The following is a 19,445-nucleotide window of genomic DNA, read 5'->3' as shown; positions in this document are numbered from 1 at the left end:
AGGAAGGTGTTCGTCATGGGCTAACACACGGATCCCTGGGGAAGGAAAGTGTCCATCATGGGAAAACACAGGGATCCCTGGGGAAGGAAGGTGTCCATCATGGGCTAACACAGGGATCCCTGGGGAAGGAAGGTGTCCATCATGGGCAAACACAGGGATCCCTGGGGAAGGAAGGTGTCAATCATGGGCAAACACAGGGATCCCTGGGGAAGGAAGGTGTCCATCATGGGCTAACACAGGGATCCCTGGGGAAGGAAGGTGTCCATCATGGGCAAACACAGGGATCCCTGGGGAAGGAAGGTGCCCATCATGGGTTTCCACAGGGATCCCTGGGGAAGGAAGGTGTCCATCATGGGCAAACACCTGGATCCCTGGGAAGGAAGGTGTCCATCATGGGCTAACTAAGGGATCCCTAGGGAAGGAAGGTGTTCATCATTGGTTACCACAGGGATCCCTGGGGAAGGAAGGTGTCCATCATGGCCTAACACAAGGAACCCTGGGGAAGGAAGGTGTCCATCATGGGCTAACACAGGGATCCCTGGGGAAGGAAGGTGTCCATCATGGGCTAACACAGGGATCTCTTGGGAAGGAAAGTGTCCATCATGGGTAAACACAGGGATCCGTGGGGAAGGAAGGTGTCCATCATGGGCTAACACATGGATCCCTGGTGAAGGAAGGTGTCCATCATGGGCTAACACAGGGATCCCTAGGGAAGGAAGGTGTCCATCATGGGCTAACACAGGGATCCCTGGGGAAGGAAGGTGTCCATCATGGGCAAACACAGGGATCCCTTGGGAAGGAAGGTGCCCATCATGGGTTTCCACAGGGATCCCTGGGGAAGGAAGGTGTTCATCATGGGCTAACACAGGGATCCCTGGGGAAGGAAGGTGTCCATCATGGGCTAACACAGGGGTCCCTGGGGAAGGGAGGTGTCCATCATGGGCTAACACAGGGGTCCCTGGGGAAGGAAGGTGTCCATCATGGTCTAACACATGGGTCCCTGGGGAAGGGAGGTGTCCATCATGGGCAAACACAGGGATCCATGGGGAAAAAAGGTGTCCATCATGGGCTAACACAGGGGTCCCTGGGGAAGGGACGTGTCTATCATGGGCTAACACAGGGGTCCCTGGGGAAGGAAGGTGTCCATCATGGTCTAACACAGGGGTCCCTGGGAAAGGGAGGTGTCCATCATGGGCAAACACAGGGATCCATGGGGAAAAAAGGTGTCCATCATGGGCTAACACAGGGGTCCCTGGGGAAGGGACGTGTCTATCATGGGCTAACACAGGGGTCCCTGGGGAAGGAAGGTGTCCAACATGGTCTAACACAGGGGTCCCTGGGGAAGGGAGGTGTCCATCATGGGCAAACACAGGGATCCATGGGGAAAAAAGGTGTCCATCATGGGCTAACACAGGGGTCCCTGGGGAAGGGACGTGTCCATTATGGGCTAACACAGGGGTAGCTGGGGAAGGAAGGTGTCCATCATGGGCTAACACAGGGATCCCTGGGGAAGGAAGGTGTCCATCATGGGCTAACACAGGGGTCCCTTGGGAAGGAAGGTGTTCATCATGGTCTAACACAGGGGTCCCTGGGGAATTAAGGTGTTCATCATGGTCTAACACAGGGGTCCCTGGAGAAGGAAGGTGTCCATCATGGGCTAACACAGGGGTCCCTGGGGAAGGAAGGTGTTCATCATGGGCTAACACAGGGGTCCCTGGGAAAGGAAGGTGTCCATCATGGGCTAACACAGGGATCCCTGGGGAAGGAAGGTGTTCATCATGGGCTAACACAGGGGTCCCTGGGGAAGGAAGGTGTCCGTCATGGGCTAAGACAGGGATCCCTGGGGAAGGAAGGTGTTCATCATGGGCTAACACAGGGGTCCCTGGGAAAGGAAGGTGTCCATCATGGGCTAACACAGGGGTCCCTGGGGAAGGAAGGTGTTCATCATGGGCTAACACAGGGGTCCCTGGGGAAGGAAGGTGTCAATCATGGGCTAACACAGGGGTCCCTGGGGAAGGAAGGTGTTCATCATGGGCTAACACAGGGGTCCCTGGGGAAGGAAGGTGTCAATCATGGGCTAACACAGAGATCCCTTGGGAAGGAAGGTGCCCATCATGGGTTTCCACAGGGATCCCTGGGGAAGGAAGGTGTTCATCATGGGCTAACACAGGGATCCCTGGGGAAGGAAGGTGTCCATCATGGGCTAACACAGGGATCCCTGGGGAAAAAAGGTGTCCATCATGGGCTAACACAGGGGTCCCTGGGGAAGAGAGGTGTTCATCATGGGCTAACACAGGGATCCCTGGGGAAAAAAGGTGTCCATCATGGGCTAACACAGGGATCCCTGGGGAAAAAAGGTGTCCATTATGGGCTAACACAGGGATCCCTGGGGAAGGAAGGTGTCCATCATGGGCTAACACAGGGATCCCTGGGGAGAAAAGGTGCCCATCATGGGCTAACACAGGGATCCCTGGAGAAGGAAGGTGTCCATCATGGGCTAACACAGGGATCCCTGGGGAAAAAAGGTGTCCATCATGGGCTAACACAGGGATCCCTGGGGAAGAGAGGTGTCCATCATGCGCTAACACAGGGGTCCCTGGGGAAGAGAGGTGTCCATCATGCGCTAACACAGGGGTCCCTGGGGAAGGGAGGTGTCTATCATGGGCTAACACAGGGGTCCCTGGGGAAGGAAGGTGTCCATCATGGGCTAACACAGGGGTCCCTGGGGAAGGGAGGTGTCTATCATGGGCTAACACAGGGGTCCCTGGGGAAGGAAGGTGTCCATCATGGTCTAACACAGGGGTCCCTGGGGAAGGGAGGTGTCCATCATGGGCAAACACAGGGATCCCTGGGGAAGGGACGTGTCCATTATGGGCTAACACAGGAGTAGCTAGGGAAGGAAGGTGTCCATCATGGGCTAACACAGGGGTCCCTGGGGAAGGGACGTGTCCATTATGGGCTAACACAGGGGTAGCTGGGGAAGGAAGGTGTCCATCATGGGCTAACACAGGGATCCCTGGGGAAGGAAGGTGTCCATCATGGGCTAACACAGGGGTCCCTTGGGAAGGAAGGTGTTCATCATGGTCTAACACAGGGGTCCCTGGGGAATTAAGGTGTTCATCATGGTCTAACACAGGGGTCCCTGGGAAAGGAAGGTGTCCATCATGGGCAAACACAGGGATCCCTGGGGAAGGAAGGTGTCAATCATGGGCTAACACAGGGGTCCCTGGGGAAGGAAGGTGTTCATCATGGGCTAACACAGGGGTCCCTGGGGAAGGAAGGTGTTCATCATGGGCTAACACAGGGATCCCTGGGGAAGGAAGGTGTTCATCATGGGCTAACACAGGGGTCCCTGGGGAAGGAAGGTGTCAATCATGGGCTAACACAGGGGTCCCTGGAGAAGGAAGGTGTTCATCATGGGCTAACACAAGGGTCCTTGGGGGAGGGACGGTTCTTCTCCATTACGGGGATGTGAGTGATTTTCCGGTCGGACCCGAACTTAGGAAAGATTAGGATAATAATAATTCATCTCATTCGTTAAACCCATGTAGGTTATTCGGAGCCAGACGTGGTGGAGGCTTGATCCTCCGTCTGTACTCATAGATCAGCTGCGTCAATCGAAATGTGAAATTCCAATAAAACTGACTTTTGTAGGAAATTTTGCAGGAGTGATGAACTGTACTCTTACAAGCACTGTATTTTCAAGCACTGTACTCTCAAGCACTGTACTCTCAAGCAATGTATTCTCAAGCACTGTACTCTCAATCACTGTACTCTCAAGAACTGTACTCTCTCAATCACTGTACTCAAGCAGTGTACTCTCAAGCACTGTATTCTCAAGCACTGTACTCTCAAGCACTGTACTCTCAAGCACTGTACTCTCAAGCACTGTACTCTCTCAATCACTGTACTCTCAAGCACTGTACTCTCTCAGTCACTGTACTCAAGCAGTGTACTCTCAAACAGTGAATTCTCAAGCACTGTACTCTAAATTACTGTACTCTCAATCACTGTGCTCTCAATCACTGTACTCTCTCAATCACTGTACTCTCTCAATCACTGTACTCTCAAGCACTGCACTCTCAAGCACTGTACTCTCTCAAGCACTGTACTCTCTCAAGCACTCTACTCTAAAGCACTGTACTCTCAAGCTCTGTACTCTCAAGCATTGTATTCTCAAGCACTGTACTCTCAAACAGTATACTCTCAAGCACTGTACTCTCTCAAGCACTGTACTCTCAAGCATTTTGCTCTCTCAAGCACTGTACTCTCAAGGGTTGTTCTCTCAAGGGTTGTACTCTCAAGCACTGTACTCTCAAGCACTGTACTCTCATGCACTGTATTCTCAAGCACTGTACTCTCAAACAGTGTACTCTCAAGCACTGTACTCTCTTAAGCACTGTACTCTCAAGCATTGTGCTCTCTCAAGCACTGTATTCTTAAGGATTGTTCTCTCAAGCACTGTGCTCTCAAGCACTGTACTTTCAAGCACTGTACTCTCAAGCACTGTACTCTCAAGCACTGTACTCTCAAGGATTGTTCTCTCAAGCACTGTACTCCCTCAAGCACATTCTCTCTCAGGCACTGTACTCTCAAGCACTGTACTCATTTAAGCACAGTACTCTTTCAAGAACTGTACTCTCTCAAGTACTGCACTCTCAAGCAATGTACTCTCAAGCACTGTACTCTCACAAGCATTCTACTCAAAAGCACTGTACTCTCAAGTGTTTTTCTCTCAAGCACGTACTCCCTCAAGCACGTACTATCTCAAGCACGTACTCTCTCAAGCACTGTACTCCCTTAAGCGCGTACTCTCTCAAGCACTGTACTCTCAATCACTGTACTCTCAAGCACTGTACTCTCAAGCACTGTTCTCTCAAGCGCTGTACTCTCAATCACTGTACTCTCAAACATTGTACTGTCAAGCGCTGTACTGTCAAGCACTGTATTCTCAAGCACTGTACTCTCAAGCACTGTACTCTCAAGTACAGTACTCTCAAGCACTGTACTCTCAAGCACTGTACTCTCAAGCACTGTACTCTCAAGCACTGTACTCTCAAGCACTGTACTTTCAAGCACTGTACTACCAAGTTCTGTACTCTCAAGCACTGTACTGTCAAGTTCTGTACTCTCAAGCACTGTACTCTCAAGCACTGTACTCTCATACACTGTACTCTCAAGGACTGTACTCTCAAGCACTGTACTCTCAAGCACTGTACTCTCAAGCACTGTACGCTCAAGCACTGTACTATCAAGTACAGTACTCTCAAGCACTGTACTCTCAAGCACTGTCCTCTCAAGCACTGTACTCTCAAGCCCTGTACTCTCAAGCGCTGTACGGTCAAGCAGTGTACTCTCAAGCAGTGTATTCTCAAGCACTGTACTCTCAAGCGCTGTACTGTCAAGGAGTGTACTCTCAAGCACTGTACTGTCAAGTACTGTACTCTCAAGCACTGTCCACTCAAGCACTGTACTCTCAAGCGCTGTACTCTCAAGCACTGTACTCTCAAGCGCTGTACTGTCAAGCAGTGTAGTCTCAAGCACTGTCCTCTCAAGCACTGTACTCTCAAGCGCTGTACTCTCAAGCACTGTACTCTCTAGCGCTGTACTGTCAAGCAGTGTACTCTCAAGCACTGTCCTCTCAAGCACTGTACTGTCAAGTACTGTACTCTCAAGCACTGTCCTCTCAAGCACTGCACTGTCAAGTACTGTGCTCTCAAGCACTGTCATCTCAAGCACTGTATTCTCAAGCACTGTACTCTCAAGCACTGTACTCTCAAGCACTGTACTCTCAAGCGCTGTACTCTCAAGTGCTGTACTGTCAAGCAGTGTATTCTCAAGCACTGTACTGTCAAGTACTGTACTCTCAGGCATTGTACTCTTAAGCACGGTACTGTCAAGCACTGTACTGTCAAGCACTGTACTGTCAAGTACTGTACTGTCAAACACTGTACTGTCAAGCACTGTACTGTCAAGCACTGCACTGTCAAGTACTGTACTCTCAGGCATTGTACTCTTAAGCACTGTACTGTCAAGCACTGTACTGTCAAGCACTGTACTGTCAAGCACTGTACTCTCAAACAGTGTACTGTCAAGCACTGTACTGTCAAGCACTGCACTGTCAAGTACTGTACTCTCAGGCATTGTACTCTTAAGCACTGTACTGTCAAGCACTGTACTGTCAAGCACTGTACTGTCAAGCACTGTACTGTCAAGCAGTGTACTGTCAAGCACTGTACTGTCAAGCGCTGTACTGTCAAGCACTGTACTGTCAAGCAGTGTACTGTCAAGCACTGTACTGTCAAGCACTGTACTGTCAAGCACTGTACTGTCAAGCACTGTACTGTCAAGCACTGTACTGTCAAGCGCTGTACTGTCAAGCACTGTACTGTCAAGCAGTGTACTGTCAAGCACTGTACTGTCAAGCACTGTACTGTCAAGCACTGTACTGTCAAGCACTGTACTGTCAAGCACTGTACTGTCAAGCACTGTACTGTCAAGCACTGTACTGTCAAGCACTGTACTGTCAAGCAGTGTACTGTCAAGCACTGTACTGTCAAGCACTGTACTGTCAAGCAGTGTACTGTCAAGCACTGTACTGTCAAGCGCTGTACTGTCAAGCACTGTACTGTCAAGCACTGTACTGTCAAGCACTGTACTGTCAAGCAGTGTACTGTCAAGCACTGTACTGTCAAGCACTGTACTGTCAAGCGCTGTACTGTCAAGCACTGTACTGTCAAGCGCTGTACTCTCAAGCACTGTACTCTCAAGCACTGTACTCTCAAGCACGGTACTCTCAAGCACTGTACTCTCAAGCACTGTACTCTCAAGCACGGTACTCTCAAGCACTGTACTCTCAAGCACTGTACTCTCAAGCACGGTACTCTCAAGCACTGTACTCTCAAGCACTGTACTCTCAAGCACTGTACTCTCAAGCACGGTACTCTCAAGCACGGTACTCTCAAGCACTGTACTCTCAAGCACTGTACTCTCAAGCACTGTACTCTCAAGCACTGTACTCTCAAGCACTGTACTCTCAAACACGGTACTCTCAAGCACTGTACTCTCAAGCACGGTACTCTCAAACACGGTACTCTCAAGCACGGTACTCTCAAACACGGTACTCTCAAGCACGGTACTCTCAAGCACGGTACTCTCAAGCACGGTACTCTCAAGCACGGTACTCTCAAGCACGGTACTCTCAAGCACGGTACTCTCAAGCACGATACTCAGTCACTGGGTCACGTGTCATAATATAGCAGCTCAGAAACAGTGACAAACATCTCAGTGTTTTCTTGATCAATGTTTATGTCGGGTATTTGTAATTTGTTCCTCTAACAACTAAAACAGTTAAGTTGAGAATGAAAACAAATTTCCCAAATTTCCTATTTAAATAAAGAAGGAATGAGGGAGAGGGTGTGGAGACGAGGACAACCTTTGGCTTAACCTTGAACATAAGAACATAAGAAAGAAGGAACATTGCAACAGGCCTACTGGCCTATGCGAGGCAGGTCCAATTCTCTCACCGGCTTAAGTTCACTGACCTAGTGCTGAAGAGGCAGCTTCGTCTCTATGCCACGAAGTTATTTTTCGCTGTATGGAAGTTAGCATGACTAGCATACGTACTTTATTTTAAATTAAGTTAGTTTAACATAAGTTAATGAAAGGAATTGTTTTCTAAGAGAATGAAAAAAAAGGCAGAAACAAGTGAGCGGGAAGAATGTTATCTTAGTGCAACAACAACCAAACAATTACAAGTGAGCGGGAAGAATGTTATCTTGGTGCAACAACAACAAAGTAAACAAGTAAACGGGAAGAATGTTATCTTGGTGCAAAAACAACCAAGTAAACAAGTAAACGGGAAGAATGTTATCTTGGTGCAAAAACAACCAAGTAAACAAGTAAACGGGAAGAATGTTATCTTGGTGCAACAACAACCAAGCAAACAAGTGAGCGGGAAAAATGTTATCTTGGTGCAACATAGACCAAGCAAACAAGTGAGCGGGAAGAATGTTATCTTGATGCAACATAGATCAAGCAAACAAATGAGTGGGAAGAATGTTATCTTGGTGCAACATAGACCAAGCAAACAAGTGAGCGGGAAGAATGTTATCTGGGTGCAACATAGACCAACCAAACAACTAAGTAGGAAAAATGTTATCTTGGTGCAACATAGACGAAGCAAACAAGTGAGCGGGAAGAATGTTATCTTCGTGCAACATAGACCAAGCAAACAAGTGAGGGAGAAGAATGTTATCTTGGTGCAACATAAACCAAGCAAACAAATGAGCGGGAAGAATGTTACAAGTGAGCGGGAAGAATATCTTGGTGCAACATAGACCATGCAAACAAGTGAGCGGGAAGAATATCTTGGTGCAACATAGACGAAGCAAACAAGTGAGTGGGAAGAATGTTATCTTGGTGCAACATAGACCATGCAAACAAGTGAGCGGGAAGAATGTTATTTTGGTGGAACATAGACCAAGCAAACAACTAAGTAGGAAGAATGTTACCTTGGTGCAACATAGACCAAGCAAACAACTAAGTAGGAAGAATGTTACCTTGGTGCAACATAGACCATGCAAACAAGTGAGCGGGAAGAATGTTATTTTGGTGCAACATAGACCAAGCAAACAAGTGAGCGGGAAGAATGTTATTTTGGTGCAACATAGACCAAGCAAACAAGTGAGCGGGAAGAATGTTATCTTGGTGCAACATAGACCATGCAAACAAGTGAGCGGGAAGAATGTTATTTTGGTGCAACATAGACCAAGCAAACAACTAAGTAGGAAGAATGTTACCTTGGTGCAACATAGACCAAGCAAACAACTAAGCAGGAAGAATGTTATCTTGGTGCAACATGAACCAAGCAAACAAGTGAGCAGGAAGAATGTTATCTTGGTGCAACATAGACCAAGCAAACAAGCGAGCGGGAACAATGTTATCTTGGTGCAACAAAGATCAAGCAAACAAGTGAGCAGGAAAAATGTTATCATGATGTAATAGTGACCAAGTAAACAAGTAAACAGGAGGAGTGTTATTTTGATGAAATAGTGATCAAGTAAACAAGTGAACCGGAGGAGTGTTATCTTGATGCAATAATAACCAAGTAAACAAGTGAACGGGAAGAGTGTTATCTTGATACAATAGTGACCAAGTAAACAACTGAACGGGAGGAGTGTTATCTTGATGCAATAGTCACCAAGTAAACAAGTGAACGGGAGGAGTGTTATCTTGATGCAATAGTGACCAAGTAAACAAGTGAACGGGAGGAGTGTTATCTTGATGCAATAGTTGCCAAGTAAACAAGTGAACGGGAGGAGTGTTATCTTGATGCAATAGTTGCCAAGTAAACAAGTGAACGGGAGGAGTGTTATCTTGATGCAATAGTTGCCAAGTAAACAAGTGAACGGAAATAGTGTTAACTTGATGCAGTAGTGACCAAGTAAACAAGTGAACGGGAAAAGTGTTATCTTGATGCAATAGTGACCAAGTAAACAAGTGAACGGGAGGAGTGTTATCTTGATGCAATAGTTGCCAAGTAAACAAGTGAACGGGAGGAGTGTTATCTTGATGCAATAGTTGCCAAGTAAACAAGTGAACGGAAATAGTGTTAACTTGATGCAGTAGTGACCAAGTAAACAAGTGAACGGGAAAAGTGTTATCTTGATGCAATAGTGAGCAAGTAAACAAGGAGTGAACTCTTATGACAGACACACAAAGAAAAAGCATCGTTGTGGCACAGAAACTAAGTAATTTCTTTTTCATTTCACTTTTGTTAATAAAGACACGTTCTTTTAATAGGATGTGTGGAAGTGTGTCGCCCCAGAGAGAGCACCTCTGACTAGGAACTTCCACCTATCAGAGCTGAGGACATTCAGTGGTGTCTATCTTGAGCAAAACAAAAGATAATCATAAAAATTAATCTAGCATCTATTATTTACGTTTAGATTCTCTTAGAAACTATGACTCTGATGGAAAGTCTTCTGAATTATGGTGTTTACCTTGACGAGTCTGTCTCTGATCTCCCACGAAAACACTCCCGGATTCTCTTTCTTGTAGTCGTCAATCCTTTTCTCCACATCTGGGGTGGTTACCTTGGGCTTGGAGCCGCCGATGACGCCCGGCCTGATGGAACCGGTTTCCTGGTAGCGGTTGAGAATCTTGGAGACGCAGCCGTGGGAGACGCGCAGCTGACGGGAGATGACGCAGGGACGCACGCCCGCCGCTGCCATCTCCACGATCTTGAGACGTATGTGGTTGGGAAGCGGCCGACCATTGATGAAGACTCCGCCCAGCTGGTTGACGCGGCCCTGACCTGTATATACAAAATAAACCAACAATTACTACAAGACACATAACTTGAGAGAGAGAGAGAGAGAGAGAGAGAGAGAGAGAGAGAGAGAGAGGGTGGTATTATGACCGGACACACTAAACCAATGTTTAAACCAGGAGATGGAAGAAAAATAGAAAATTTAAAACTTATCATAAACAATTCTTGAATGAAAATAAAACTAAAATCTGAGGGTAAAAACTTTTCCACTTACACCTAACTTATAACAACTTAACTTATAACAACTTAACTTATAACAACTTAACTTATAACAACTTAAACCCAACTCTTAACTCACCCATAACTCATAACAACTTAACTTATAACAACTTGTTAATAATGGAAACTGAATCAAATTGTGAACCAATATTTTCTACGTCTTTGTTCACACAATAACATAAACAACATCGTATATCCTGGACCCTGATGATACTCTGGACCCTGACGATACCCTGGACCCTGACGATACTCTGGACCCTGATGATACTCTGGACCCTGATGATACTCTGGACCCTGACGACACCCTGGACCCTGACGACACCCTGGACCCTGACGACACCCTGGACCCTGACGACACCCTGGACCCTGACGACACCCTGGACCCTGACGACACCCTGGACCCTGACGACACCCTGGACCCTGACGACACCCTGGACCCTGATGATACTCTGGACCCTGATGATACTCTGGACCCTGTTAATACTCTGAGCCCTGATGATACTCTGGACCCTGTTGATACTCTGGACCCTGACGACACCCTGGACCCTGACGACACCCTGGACCCTGACGGCACCCTGGGCCCTGACGATACTCTGGACCCTGATGATACTCTGGGCCCTGATGATACTCTGGACCCTGTTGATACTCTGGGCCCTGATGATATGCTCTGGACCCTGTTGATACTCTGGACCCTGACGACACTCTGAACCCTGACGACACCCTGGACCCTGACGACACCCTGGGCCCTGACGATACTCTGGACCCTGATGATACTCTTGACCATGATGATACTCTGGACCCTGATGATACTCTGGACCCTGACGATACTCTGGACCCTGACGATACTCTGGACCCTGATGATGCTCTGGACTCTGATGATACTCTGGACCCTGACGACATCCTGGACCCTGACGACACACTGGACCCTGACGATACTCTGGACCCTGATGATACTCTGGACCCTGTTGATACTCTGGACCCTGACGACACCCTGGACCCTGACGACACCCTGGACCCTGATGATACTCTGGGCCCTGATGATACTCTGGGCCCTAATAACACTCTGGACCCTGATGATATTCTGGACCCCTGACGATTCTCTGGACCCTGACGATACTCTACCTACCTACCTACCTACCTACCTGGAGGGCATTCCAGGGATCAACGTCCCCGCGGCCCGGTCCACGACCAGGCCTCCCGGTGGACCAGGGCCTGATCAACGAGGCTGTTACTGCTGGCCGCACGTAATCCAACGTACGAACCACAGCCCGTCTGATCCGGCACCGTCTTTAGGTATCTGTCCAGCTCCCTGTTGAAGACAACCAGGGGTCTTCCCGTAATGCCCCTTATTGCTGGTGGGAGGCTGTTGAACAGTCTTGGGCCCCGGACACTTATTGTGTTTTATCTTAGTGTACCAGTGACTCCCCTACTTTCACTGGGGGTATGTTGCATCGCCTGTAACATACGCTTTCGTATGGAGTGATTGCTGTGTGCATATTAGGGACCAGTCCCTCCAGAATCTTCCAGGTGTAGATTATGATATATCTCTCTCGCCTGCGCTCTAGTGAGTACAAGTCAAGTGCTTCCAGGCGTTCCCAGTAGTTAAGTTGTTTGATGGAACTTATACGTGCAGTAAAGGTTCTCTGTACATTCTCTAGTTCTGCAGTTTCACCTGCCTTGAATGGAGATGTTAATGTACAGCAGTATTCCAGCCTAGAGAGAATAAGTGATTTAAAAAGGATCATCATTGGCTTAGCATCACTTGTCTTGAATGTTCTCATTATCCATCCTATCAGTTTCCTAGCAGATGTGATAGTGGCATTGTTGTGGTCCTTGAAGGTGAGGTCTTCGGACATTACCACACCCAGGTCCTTCACATTACTTTTCCCCTCTATTGTGTGATTGGAGTTTGTAGTATACTCAGTTCTAGTTCTGGACCCTGATGATATCCTGGACCCTGACGATACTCTGACCCTGATGATACTCTGGACCCTGATGATACTCTGGACCCTGATGATACTCTGGACCCTGATGATACTCTGGACCCTGACGATATTCTGGACCCTGGTGATATTCTGGACCCTGACGATATTCTGGACCCTGACGATACTCTGGACCCTGATGATACTCTGGACCCTGATGATACTCTGGACCCTGATGATACTCTGGACCCTGATGATATTCTGGACCCTGACGATGCTCTGGACCCTGACGATACTCTGGGCCCTGATGATACTCTGGACCCTGACGATACTCTGAACCCTGACGATACTCTGGACCCTGACGATACTCTGGACCCTGACGATACTCTGAACCCTGACGATACTCTGGGCCCTGATGATACTCTGGACACTGACAATACTCTGGACCCTGACGGTAATCTGGACCGTGGCGATACCCTGGACACTGACGATACTCTGGACCCTAACGATACCCTGGACACTGACGATTCCTTGGACCCTGACGATACCCTGACAAAATACTACTACAATTGGTCGCTTCAGAATACCACAACTAGGAGCTCCGTGACAATGTCGTAGACGACTGCTGACAATACACAAATAACCCGCATATAGAAGAGAGAAGCTTACGACGACCTATCGGTCCAACTTGGACCATTTACAAGTGTTACTTGTGTTCGGTCTAAGTCAATATTACAATGACAGTTCAATATTACCATTTGTTTAATAAAATTTGCAAATTGTGTCCACTGCAGGACAGTTGCACCACGATTCTTGCCTGCAACAAAACACATCAGCGCTAAGAGTTGCAAACCTGTTAGAAATTGACATTTCCAGTCATCACGGAGATCACATCGATTTCATTTTTTAAACTATTTTAGCATAATGACAAATTTTCACCTACGGGAAAAGCCTCAGCGAGTACCAGTGTGTGAATGATGCGTCAAGTCGGGATTTCCGAAGCTCTTTACAAGATGTCTACTCACTTTTGTTTATCGTAATATGAGACAATGTTAAAAATAATTGAAAAAAAAATGTTAGGTACACATTCCAGTAACATTCCAAACCTTCTTAGAATTAGGAAACTCTTATATTCCTGGAGTTTACCTGGAGAGAGTTCCGGGGGTCAACGTCCCCGCGGCCCGGTCTGTGACCAGGCCTCATGGTGGATCAGGGCCTGATCAACCGGGCTGTTACTGCTAGCTGCACGCAATCCAACGTACGAATCACAGCCCGGCTGGTCAGGTACCTACTTTAGGTGCTTGTCCAGTGCCTGCTTGAAGACAGCCAGGGAGTCTATTGGTAATTCCCCTTATGTATGCTGGGAGGCAGTTGAACAGTCTCGGGCCTCTGACACTTATTGTGTTGTCTCTTAACGTGCTAGTGACGCCCCTGCTTTTCATTGGGGGGATGTTGCATCGTCTGCCGAATCTTTTGCTTTCGTTATGAGTGATTTTCGTGTTCAAGTTCGGTACTAGTCTCTCTAGGATTTTCCAGGTGTATATAATCATGTATCTCTCCCGCCTGCCTTCCAGGGAGTACAGGTTCAGGAACCTCAAGCGCTCCCAGTAATTGAGGTGTTTTATCTCCGTTATGCGCGCCGTGAAGGTTCTCTGTACATTTTATAGGTCAGCAATTTCACCTGCCTTGAAAGGTGCTGTTAGTGTGCAGCAATATTCCAGCCTAGATAACAAGTGACCTGAAGAGTGTCATCATGGGCTTGGCATCCCTAGTTTTGAAGGTTCTCATTATCCATCCTGTCATTTTTCTAGCAGATGCGATTGATACAATGTTATGGTCCTTGAAGGTGAGATCCTCCGACATGATCACTCCCAGGTCTTTAACGTTGATTTTTCGCTCTGTTTTGTGGCTGGAATTTGTTTTGTATTCTGATGAAGTTTTAATTTTATCAGGTTTACCATATCGGAGTAATTGAAATTTCTCATCGTTGAACTTCATATTGTTTTCTGCAGCCCATTAGAAGATTTGGTTGATGTCCGCCTGGAGCCTTGCAGTGTCTGCAATGGAAGACGCTGTCATGCAGATTCGGGTGTCATCTGCAAAGGAAGACACGGTGCTGTGGCTGACATCCTTGTCTATGTCAGATATGAGGATGAGAAACAAGATGGGAGCGAGTACTGCGCCTTGCGGAAGAGAGCTTTTCACCGTAGCCGCCTCAGACTTTACTCTGTTGACTACTACTCTTTGTGTTCTGTTTATGAGGAAAATATAGATCCATCTACCAACTTTTCCTGTTATTCCTGATCAGAAGAGACTTCCTCATATCGGAAACGATATTTCAGGAAGCAGCTGTCTGTCTACCTGGAGGGTATTCCGGGGATCAAAAACCCGCGACCTGGTCCATGAACAGGCCTCCTGGTGGATCAGGGTCTGATCAATGAGGCTGTTACTGCTGGCCGCACATAGTCCAATGTACGAACCACAGCCTGACTGATCAGGCATTGACTCTGCTGTGCTGTGACTTTGACCACACCTGCACGAGTCAGCAGCTGCATAATCCCTTCTCCCCCGGACATTAAACCAACGTTAACAAATTTCAAACCAATCTGATGAGGCATTCTCAACTAATAAAGAAAAGAAAGAAACAAAATCAGGCAACCAATTAAAGGTATCCCTTTGGGGATACCTAAATACAATACCACCAACACACACCGCCACCACACACCGCCACCACACACCACCTCCACACACCACCACCACACACCACCACCACACACCACCACACACCACCACCACACACCACCTCCACACACCACCTCCACACACCACCACACACCACCACCACACACCACCTCCACACACCACCACCACACACCACCACACACCACCACCACACACCACCACCACACACCGCCACCACACACCACCACCACACACCACCTCCACACACCACCACCACACACCACAACCACACACCACCACCACACACCGCCACCACACACCACCACCACACACCACCTCCACACACCACCACCACACACCACCACACACCACCACCACACACCACCACCACACACCACCTCCACACACCACCACCACACACCACCACACACCGCCACCACACACCACCACCACACACCACCTCCACACACCACCACCACACACCACCACACACCGCCACCACACACCACCACCACACACCACCTCCACACACCACCACCACACACCACCACACACCACCAACACACACCACCACCACACACCACCTCCACACACCACCAACACACACCACCACACACCACCACCACACACCACCACCACACACCACCACACACCACCAACACACACCACCACCACACACCACCTCCACACACCACCACCACACACCACCACACACCACCACCACACACCACCACCACACACCACCACACACCACCAACACACACCACCACCACACACCACCTCCACACACCACCACCACACACCACCACACACCGCCACCACACACCACCACCACACACCACCTCCACACACCACCACCACACACCACCACACACCACCACCACACACCACCACACACCACCACCACACACCACCACACACCACCACCACACACCACCACCACACACCACCCCCACACACCACCAACACACACCACCAGGGAAGAGTAAGAGGTGATAGAGAGGTGCACAACAGTGGGACAAACCAAGTCAGTTACACGTACACTCATCTCAGTGGTAGTAACACACTAACCCTGAGTATCCCAGTGGTAATACCTGCTTCCATTCTTCAAACATTTAAGATTAAAAATGAAATCAAAATGATAAAGTTAGTTATATTAACGAACTTCTGGCTGAAACTGATGTAAAGTTTGTAATATTTACACAGACACATACAAGGGATGTTTTGGAAGGTCCAATAACCATAAAAAATATAATATATGCAGATGTGAGAGTTAATAGATAACAGGGAGGACTGGGACTCTGTGTGAAAGACACTTTCGTCGTATTGAATTGCTGAAGTCATCGAATGATAGTGGAAGTTTTTAGTATTCAAGTGGAAAATAGGAATCTGGTAATTATCTGATGTGTGAATTCCTGAACCTGGAAGAGCCTGGTGACTTAACACTAAAACTCACCAGTCACCAGTCATACATCAGTGATCTTGTTGACGTTCATCAGATGTAACCTTCCCATTAATGGTGTCAACATTCTCAGTAAAAATGATTTGTTAAATCTTATATTTCTCGTAAATTAAATATTACCTGTATTTTATGACATTATTATTATTATTATTATTATTATTATTATTATTATTATTATTATTATTATTATTATTATTATTATTATTATTATTATTCGTAGTACTATTACTTAAAATACCATTTATCAAATTATTTTGGGGTGGATGAACAATCTAAAACTTCATGAAGTGGTCGAAGAGTTGAAGAGTTTGGTGACCTCTGATGTAGGTGAAACACCAGAGATCTTAGAGTGTAAACAGTTTCTTTGCATAAGGGAGGTCGTAGAACGCTATAGCCAGCATCATAAAAGTCTTTGAGTGTAAGATGCCAAATCACAAACTTTATGGAACAGAATAATCTTATAATCCAAACCAGACTTGTTTTTAGAAGTGTAAGATGATGCCTGTCACTAGCGCTAAACTACTATGACAGATTTATGGAGGAGTTGGGAAAAACCATAACGCAGATGTGATCTATACAAATTTTGCAAAGGCGTTTGACAAGTGGAATCATGGGGTGAGTGTACACAAGACGAGGAATATAGGCATAATGGGGAAGATATATAGATAGGTTTCAAGTTTCTGGCTGCTAGAACAAAAAGAGTAGTCGTAAACAAAACAAAATCCAAAATTAGGAAGGTTTAGTAGCCCAGGCACAGTCCTGGGACGTATACTGTTTCTTATCCTCATAGCAAACATATATAAGAAAACATCACAGTTTTGTATCATCATTTGTAGGTGACACCAAATAAAGCATGAAAGTCACTCCGGTAGAAGAAGACACTGAAAAATTGCAGGAAAATATAAGTAGGGTTTTCCAGTGGGAAGTGGAGAACAATATGACATTTAATGAAGAAAAATTCCAGCTGCTTAAATATAGAACGAATGAAGAACTTAAAAAGAACAAAATATGAAAACTGAAGAGGATTATGAAATAGAACGAAAGGAACACGCAAAAGACCTGGGAGTAACAAGTCTCCGTCCCTGACTTTCGCTTGGCTGATTTCATAGGACTGAAAAATTACTTAGGTGGGCTGAACTGGAATGACCTGACTAAGGGTCAGGTAGGTGGCGATGGTTGCCGATATGATGCTTTCCAGGGCATAGTTCTAGCTGCTCAGTCAAATTATGTTCCAAATAGGGAAATCAGATCAAACAAAAATGATCCTAAATGGATGAACAATAGATTAAAATGTCTGATTGGTCAAAAGAGAGGCATATATAGGCAAATCAAAGGAGGAGAGGGGCAATTAAGAAATCGATATATTCAGTTAAAGAGAGAAATAAAAAAGGGAATTAGAAAAGCAAAAAGAGATTATGAGGTTAAAGTTGCAAGAGAATCGAAGACTAACCCAAAAGGATTCTTTCAGGTATACAGAAGTAAGATCAGGGACAAGATAGGCCCACTCAAAAGTTCCTCGGGTCAGCTCACTGACAGTGATAAGGAAATGTGTAGAATTTTTAACACATACTTCCTCTCAGTTTTTACACAGGAGGATACCAGCGATATTCCAGTAATGATAAATTATGTAGAACAGGACGATAATAAACTGTGCACGATTAGGGTCACAAGTGACATGGTCCTTAGGCAAATAGATAAATTAAAACCTAACAAATCCCCAGGCCCTGATGAACTGTATGCAAGGGTTCTAAAGGAATGTAAAGAGGAGCTTAGCACACCTTTGGCTAATCTTTTCAACATATCACTACAAACTGGCATGGTGCCAGATAAGTGGAAAATGGCAAATGTGATACCTATTTTCAAAACAGGTGACAGGTCCTTAGCTTCGAACTATAGACCAATAAGCCTAACCTCCATAGTGGGAAAATTTATGGAATCAATAATTGCCGAGGCAGTTCGTAGCCACCTTGAAAAGCATAAATTAATCAACGAATCTCAGCATGGTTTTACAAAGGGGCGTTCCTGCCTTACGAATTTATTAATTTTTTTCACTAAGGTATTTGAGGAGGTAGATCATGGTAATGAATATGATATTGTGTATATGGACTTCAGTAAGGCTTTTGACAGGGTCCCACATCAGAGACTATTGAGGAAAATTAAAGCACATGGAATAGGAGGAGAAATTTTTTCCTGGATAGAGGCATGGTTGACAAATAGGCAGCAGAGAGTTTGCATAAATGGGGAGAAATCAGAGTGGGGAAGCGTCACGAGCGGTGTTCCACAGGGGTCAGTGTTGGGCCCCCTGCTGTTCACAATCTACATAAACGACATAGATGAGGGCATAAAGAGCGACATCGGCAAGTTTGCCGATGACACCAAAACAGGCCGTCGAATTCATTCTGACGAGGACATTCGAGCACTCCAGGAAGATTTGAATAGACTGATGCAGTGGTCGGAGAAGTGGCAGATGCAGTTTAATATAGACAAATGCAAAGTTCTAAATGTTGGACAGGACAATAACCATGCCACATATAAACTAAATAATGTAGATCTTAATATTACGGATTGCGAAAAAGATTTAGGAGTTCTGGTTAGCAGTAATCTGAAACCAAGACAACAGTGCATAAGTGTTCGCAATAAAGCTAATAGAATCCTTGGCTTCATATCAAGAAGCATAAATAATAGGAGTCCTCAGGTTGTTCTTCAACTCTATACATCATTGGTTAGGCCTCATTTAGATTATGCTGCACAGTTTTGGTCACCGTATTACAGAATGGATATAAATTCTCTGGAAAATGTACAAAGGAGGATGACGAAGTTGATCCCA

The 19,445-nt window shown here is 46.6% G+C and overlaps 1 protein-coding gene across 1 annotated transcript in view; it reads right to left on the bottom strand.

Moving 5' to 3' along the window:
- Positions 1 to 13,307, bottom strand: part of LOC128684661 (uncharacterized) — a 299,231-nt gene extending 285,924 nt beyond the window's left edge. The window contains exons 1-4 of the mRNA XM_070104531.1: positions 13,230 to 13,307; positions 12,526 to 12,976; positions 10,785 to 11,579; positions 10,005 to 10,318 (exon numbers count right to left, since the gene is read on the bottom strand). Of these exons, the coding sequence (XP_069960632.1) occupies positions 10,005 to 10,318; positions 10,785 to 11,579; positions 12,526 to 12,976; positions 13,230 to 13,307 (1,638 nt within the window). The remainder of the gene's footprint in view (positions 1 to 10,004; positions 10,319 to 10,784; positions 11,580 to 12,525; positions 12,977 to 13,229) is intronic.
- Between the last annotated feature and the right edge of the window lie 6,138 nt (positions 13,308 to 19,445).

This window comes from Cherax quadricarinatus, chromosome 5 (assembly GCF_038502225.1).
Source record: "Cherax quadricarinatus isolate ZL_2023a chromosome 5, ASM3850222v1, whole genome shotgun sequence".
Classification (NCBI taxonomy): domain Eukaryota; kingdom Metazoa; phylum Arthropoda; class Malacostraca; order Decapoda; family Parastacidae; genus Cherax; species Cherax quadricarinatus.
This window is presented reverse-complemented; position numbering and strand designations above follow the sequence as displayed.